At 42.4% G+C, this 7,588-nt stretch overlaps 1 protein-coding gene across 1 annotated transcript; it reads right to left on the reverse strand.

Moving 5' to 3' along the window:
• Window positions 1-3,475: 3,475 nt before the first annotated feature.
• LOC310859875 (uncharacterized protein) lies at window positions 3,476-6,854 on the reverse strand. The gene is made up of 2 exons (XM_083766642.1): window positions 6,550-6,854; window positions 3,476-5,996 (listed from the first exon to the last, which is right to left on the reverse strand). The coding sequence occupies exons 1-2, from the start codon at window positions 6,740-6,742 to the stop codon at window positions 5,152-5,154; spliced, it is 1,038 nt and encodes a 345-aa protein (XP_083622768.1). The 5' UTR covers window positions 6,743-6,854; the 3' UTR covers window positions 3,476-5,151.
• Between the last annotated feature and the right edge of the window lie 734 nt (window positions 6,855-7,588).

Consider the following 7,588-nt stretch of genomic DNA (forward strand, 5'->3'; position numbering starts at 1 on the left):
ACCTGTGGCTTCCTGTGAGGTTAGGTTTAGAGTTAGGGTTTGGGCTAGGTTGTCGGACTAATGCCTGTCGGACTGTTAGTACGTCAGACCAAACACATGCACTCTGCACATTTCAGTGACAATTTAAGGACTAAAGGTCGGTAAGATTTTTTTAATACCAAATTGCCCAAATTGTCAAATATTATGTAAGAAAGAGGCAAACATTGTTAAAATAGCTGATCTGCAAGCTTACAACATCTCGCACTGTGAGGCAAATTCACAGTATTTATCTGTGGAACCATGCAAACTAAATGTAATGTCTAGTGCTTGTCTCCAGTTTAAATATGATTATTTTGTGCGGTCACGGCCTGAAAGGTTTTGGAACCCTTGTTCAATTCCTGTGGATTTTACTTACATGTATTTAACCTGTGAAGTACCTGCCCAATGTTTTGTTTATTACATGCATGCTGCTATGTGGACCTCATGTCTCACCACTTTAACACCTTATGTTTAACCTCTTGTACATACTGTATCTGCTAGACTTATGCTACTTTTGGGCATATATCTTGATAGTATTATGTTCTATTTGGTATATGCTAATTTATTGTTGGGTCTATTCAATCGGACACGTTGTCGGACAAGTTGTGTAGGCCGCACATGGTGTGTGGCCCGCTCGGGAATCGGAAGGTTGCTTGTTCGATCTCCGGCTCCACCTGAGTCAGTGTCGAAGTGTCCTTGAGCAAGACAATTTGAAGCCTGCCAATCGGGCTCAGCCCTATCGGCATGACAGGTTGTGCGTTGGTCTGGCGAGTGGGAGACTGGGGTTCAATCCCCACTCCTGCGCATCACTACACATTTACAGTTTTCCTCTAACATCATGATGTCATCGTGTGTGTGTGTGTGTGTGTGTGTGTGTGTGTGTGTGTGTGTGTGTGTGTGTGTGTGTGTGTGTGTGTGTGTGCGCGCGCGCACGTGCGTGCACGTGTGAGAAAAGGTTGAGCTGAAGGTTGAGGTCTGTCTGATGTAGATACATGAAATACACTTTGATAATGAGTCTATTTTAAACTGTGTGTAGCCTATGCACTATGCACGCGTGCTGAACAAAGAGCAGTAGATTGGTTTCATTATCTCGATGTAACTGGGTCAGGTTGAACGTAGGAGTGGAAATGTCAGTGTGGAGAGACGCAGGAACAGACGTAGGACCTACGTGCTTTTTTTAATCAGAGCTTTGCTACATCAAAGAGAGAATGACACGACATTTAATACCCACAAATGTTAATGAATGCCCTCAATGTCACCGTCGATGTGTGTGTGTGTGTGTGTGTGTGTGTGTGTGTGTGTGTGTGTGTGTGTGTGTGTGTGTGTGCGTGCGTGCGTGCGTGCGTGCGTGAGTGAGAGAGAGAGAGAGAGAGAGAGAGAGAGAGAGAGAGAGAGAGAGAGAGAGATGCATGCAGGTATGCAGATCATATAGGCACAGTGGTCTAGGGTTGCTCGGAGTCGTTTATGAAAACCCGCAAGAATTGTATTTATTTTTTTAGCCAGGAAATGAAAGAGACTGATTCATTCAGCTTGTTAGCAAGTAAAATAATTATGGGGAAACACAAAATCAGGAGCTCAAAAAACGCTGAGCTCCTGATGCTGTTGTGCCCGCACACACATGCACATTGGGCAGTGGGCATGGAAAAGCCCCTTTGATCTGAAACCCCATGGTGAAAAAGGTACATTTACGCCACTGTAAATATAGGCAGGTTTCAGATTACTTAACTTTCAGGGTCTGATTCCACTACAAGCTGCTATAGCCTAGCCCAGTGAGATTTATTGCCCCATTCAGTTCTAAATCAGTTCTGTTGATGAACAACAATGCACAAGTTTTTTGCTGTATACAGGCCTACGTTTGAATTCATCAAATGAAGACATGAATTAATCAAAGGAATAATCAAATGAATAATTTGTCCAATAAATTATTTTGTTTCTATCGTTTACTCACCTATAGGTGATGTCTTTGAGTCACAGAGAATTTTTGTTTGTAAAACATGTCTTACTCTCTGTGTACATTCATCTACTGATGCCTACAGTCTGGACACATCTTCAGAATCATTGGTCGTTTCGGGTCTTTCAACATCATACGCCCGGCCTCCAGGTGACCCAGCTGGCCAGCTCTCTCTGCTGCATCGGTGGTAGTCTGGTAGTACTACTGCGGATGGCCCGTTCTACCTACGGAATAAATTTATAAATAAATAAACTGGGAAGAACAGTAGTGGACTTTGAACAAGGGTAATTATTTATTGTGAAATATATCAAAATGCTCAATGTAAAACAAATACTTTTTCCAGCATAGATAAAAACCAAACTAAAATGAAACATTATTAAAAGAACAAGCAGGTCCGACAGTGTAATGAATAGAACAACCTGGACTCTGCTGCCACCTGCTGGGAAAATAGACTCATGACATGTATGAATGGTTGCTTAAAGCAGTGGTTCCCAGGGGTTCTTACCAAACTAAAATGAAACATTATTAAAAGAACAAGCAGGTCCGACAGTGTAATGAATAGAACAACCTGGACTCTGCTGCCACCTGCTGGGAAAATAGACTCATGACATGTATGAATGGTTGCTTAAAGCAGTGGTTCCCAGGGGTTCTTGAGGGAGTTCCAGGGGGTCCCCAGCTAAATGGATAGTAAAGAACCAAATGGACCCTTATGGGTCTGTAACTCTGAGACCCTAAAACAGGTCCATTTGTACACTCTCAGAGACAGTTAAACAGTGATTTTACAATATAAATTGGGGTCCCAGAGATTAAATGGGGGTCCGTAGCCTAATTCATATCAAACTGGGGGTCCTTGAAATTGAAATGGTTGAGAATCACTTACTGAGCCGTAAATAATCTTCTCTTATGGGTGGTCCCTGCCGTATGTTTCCAAATGGGGGTCGGAAGGTTAATAAGTGTCAATTTGGGGGTCCTTGACATGAAAACGTTTAGAAACCACTGGTTTAAATAAATAAATATATATTTTATTTTCAAAAAATGTCCACCTGAAAATCGACACAAGTTCCAGATGATTGATTAGTTTAATGTGCAACGTTGTTTTCTCACTCAAATCAAACAAACATACAGTATAAGTGTATACAGCGTATCTGCACATTCGTTTATAATTGTATGATTTTTAAGACCTTTTTTAATACCAAATTTGCCAAATTGTTAAATATAACTTAAAGGTATATTCAGTGATTTCACTCAAAAAACCTTAGGTTTCGTTTTTGGCTGTGGGACCCAGCCTTTCGTCCAATCAGGATAGAGAGTCAAAAACGAAACCTAAAGGTTTTTTGACCCCCAGGGGTTAACTGGGGACAGGGAGGAACTCCTTATATGTCCAGCACACTCTATAGTAGGGAGGATTATCACAACAAAACAAAAAAATAAGTGATATTTGAATTAAGTGAAATCACTGAATATACCTTTAAGAAAGAGGCAGACATTGTGAAAATAGCCGATCTACAAGCTCACAACCCGACAATTTTCACAATATTTATCTATGGAATGGAGTCAAACTAGATGAAATACCTCAACTCCTACAATTCCAAGTGCATGTCAAATATGTTAAAATATGATTATTTTGGGTGGTCGTGGCCTGAAAGGTTTGGAAACTCTAGATGTAGGACAGTGATTCTCAAGCATTGTCTCAATTACAAAATTTAAGTTGACGATTAATTGGCATTAAACATTGGAACATGTCTCCGTTTTCCATTTAGGCTTCGTAATCACAAATTACTGACATATTTAATCATTTTATTCGTAAAGATAATTAAATAATGGAAAGAGCAGATCTACAAGTTTACAACTCATCAAGCTTTAGATTTCTGCTATTTTTGGAAAATGTATAAACATTTTTCAATATGAAAACAATTACGTATGCAAAATAATTGCGATTATCTGAAATAATTGCAACTTTGCAATTATGTAATAATTTCATTCTCACACATTTTCATGTTGACAAGGACCCCCAAATTGATGCATGTAAAGCTGGAACCCCGCTTAAAAGGATTTTGTGTCAGGGACCCTGGCTGTCTATACTGTAGCCTGTAGATGCAGAGAGTGAAACCAATATGATCTGAATTGCATTCTTATACATTCGCTCATTGGGTTAACACATTAAGACCTGAGGTCGATTTCAAACATTTTCATGTCAAGGACCGCCAAAATTACATGTATTTGGCAGCCGACCCCCGTCTCAAAATATCATGTTCCAGGGACCCCCGGGAGCAAATATTTGAGTTAAGAGTTTTCACGTAACAAAAAAGATTTGCAAAACATTCCGAAAATAGCAGATTTTGCCCCGCTAAAATGACAGATTGCTTGCCCCGATTTTAATGGGTTAATACCTTCTAGCTGCTGAAATTGCAATGACATTAAACTGTTGCTCATTTTGCTGGGGACCTCCCTGGAACCTCCCTCCAGGACCCCCTGGGGGTCCCTGGAAACCACTGGTCTAGGACTCTCCAAAATGGAGACTAGCATCGGACGGAACATCATCGGTCTGGCTCTACAGAACATGACAGGAGAGAACAGGGCAGGTACAGCAGGTTGTAGAATGTCTCTTCAGGACGAGGGATGGAGCTCGTTCATTTGTATTGATAAATTAAAATGAGCACCTTATCGATCGTGCTTTTATCGACCCCACTATTGAGCGTTTTCTAATATTTTGTGGAAGGACGTCAGACGCCAGAACTGGTATCTTGCTGACCACCACATCTAAAATTACATGAAGATGATAAAATTAAAAAAATTGTTTTGCCTATCATTAAATCAACGACTCATTAATGTGCAATAAGCGTTAAATGGCTTTATATTATGAATAGTACTGAAATAATTATGATACAATCTCCATTCTTTATAAACAGAAAATGCATATTTATTTGCACTACATTTATCTAGGGCCTTCAACTACAGTACTTTTCCAACAGACGGAAGGATAATAATACTGGTTAATGTGTGTATTCACTTTAAAGTGTAATTTTGTTTAATTTGGCAGCACTGGTTGGCAGGTATCAATACACTTTTAGACTGGTATGTTTGTGCTGGGCGTGGAAGATTATATTTATTTCTTGATCACGTTGATTGTTTAGACAAGACATCATGGGCCACTGACAGGCTTGATAATTCCAAATCTTAAGTTATTGGTACTCGATAAATTTGTCATCGAGTTTGTAATGGACTCGGGTTTCGAGCTCCATCCCATGCCTATTCAGGACCCCTGGGGTCCCCTCTAGTGTGTGTGTATCTGTGACTGTGTCAAGCGGTTTTGTGTCCTGGAGGACCCCCAGCATGTCTGTGGACGTGTCGGCCATTGCCGCGTCTCCTCGGGGCCCCCCGCCGTGCCTGCGGATGTGTCTCTTGTAGTTGGAGTTGTCGCTGAACCTCTTGCCACACAGGTGACAGCCGTAGGGCTTCTCTCCGGTGTGCACCCGCAGGTGCTTCTCCAGGCCGTCAAGTCGGGTCAGCCACTTGCCGCAGATGTCGCAGCGGAACGACTTGTTGTCCCCGCCGCGGAACGACTTGTTGTCCCCGCCGCGGTCCCTGAGGGACCCCCGGTGGAGACGAACGTGCGCCGCCCAGTACATCCGCTGGCTGAATGCTTTTCCGCACACGCTGCAAACGTAGGGCGGGTTGGCGGAAAGTCCGGAACGCGACGTTCTGCATTTCCCGGCGTGCAGAGATGCGACCAGACTGCTCGGAAGCAGCATCGCTTGCGCTCGTGTCGATGACGACGTGCCGGGCTCACAGTCCAAACCGTTCGGGGTCTCGTGCTGCTGGTGCATGGTTAGCGGCGGTGGCGGGTTTGGTTCTTCAGGGTGTTTGTCCGAAGTGATGACATGATCGGTGTCTGTCGCTCCTTCCCCTCGCTCCTCTGCACTCCACATCTCCTCGGGTTCCTCTTTGACGTGTTGAAGTTCCTCTGGGAGTTCCGACGCCTCCAGACTATAGACCGTGGAGCTGCTCTCCTGAATCAGAGGAATATCTGTGTAGCACAAAGAACTATAGAGTTTAGTTCAAGATCTTATTGAATATAAAACTAGCAATATATTTATTTTGATTCGGCGATGAATTGGATCTGCTTTTATGTATTCTGAGAAAGCACATTACATGGCCCTGCCAATAGGGACTCCAAATCCTGGACTAGCATCAGAGTTTTGTAGCCTACTACTTATCTTCTCCATGTTGGACTTATTGATGTGATGTGATTTATTTGATTTGTGTGTGTGCGTGTATACACACACAGCATCAGATAAAAGCTACATTTACTGAATAATTCACATTTTGATTTATGTAGCTACTCATTCACACACACACACACACACACACACACACACACACACACACACACACACACACACACACACACACACACACACACACACACACACACACACACACACACCTAGTTCAATCTTTCCTGGGATAGATGACAGCCTTATAAGAGAACCTCACTGACTGAAGGAAATAAGACAACACAAAAATATTTCCATTTCAGTAGCATTATTATGTGTTGTGTTGTGTTGTGTCAGTGTCACCAGCTGGCTCTATCTTCACGCAGGGCGTCATGCTGAGGTCCAGCAGTCTCCTCTGTCTCTCCACCTCCATGCTCTTCAGGTTCAGCTTCTCCTCCAGGTCACCGATGGCTCTGCCGAACACCGAGAAGATCTCCTCCGCCGCCGCCGTCAGCCGCTCGTTGATCAGCAGCCTCAGCATGTCGATTTCAGACATGGTTCTCGTTTTTTGCAACACTACACAAGCGCAACAAAAAAAATAAAACCTTAAAATTATGGAAAACTTAAGTTAAAACGTTTAAAAACTCCCAAACGCCGTGGTTGATGCTGCTGCAAGCTGTTGTTGTTGTTGTTGTTGTTGTTGGTGGTGTAGTTTTGTTTTGACTTCCGCGTCAACGTGTTTTCATTCTGTCTGGAATGGAATGAGTGACTACAGGGGGCGCTACACCGCCCCCTGTTGGAACGGAAGGCTGATCTGTTGGATTGGAGTATAGTAGTATACAGGTAGGCTACCATTTAGAGTCGAAACAAGGTGTTGTAGACATAGACAGTGTGGACTAGTATACACAGTATAATTAATAAGTAGTACATTTACTTGACTACTGCACAAGTACATGCTTTGTGTATCCTTATGCTAGGCTACAGCCTACATGTATTTGTTGTGCTGTCATGATGGTATACTTTGACTGTTTTACATTTGTCTTCAGTCCACAGTATAAATGCAACTACTTTTACTTTATCCCCAGAATAAAGTCCACAGAATTGCATTAGTGTGGACTGGCCTTTAGTTTTAACTGTCTCTGTCAAAACCTTCACTCCATTGCATTTCTAGAAAGGGAAAAAAATACATTATGAATCACATAAAGGACCACTTCACCACTTTTCAACCTATCTTCATATAATAGGTCCTCACTAATAATCATGAAAAAAATGGTGCAACTTTTTTTCTACTCGGTCTGTGTCTCATAGGAGGGCTGTGGGCAGTTCAGAAACAGTCTTCCAGTGACATCATCGATGGGGAATACAAGCTAATAGAAACTGCAGACTTTCTAGTCCTGAAAAG

This window comes from Protomyctophum parallelum (assembly GCF_964188405.1).
Source record: "Protomyctophum parallelum genome assembly, chromosome: 1".
Lineage (NCBI taxonomy): Eukaryota > Metazoa > Chordata > Actinopteri > Myctophiformes > Myctophidae > Protomyctophum > Protomyctophum parallelum.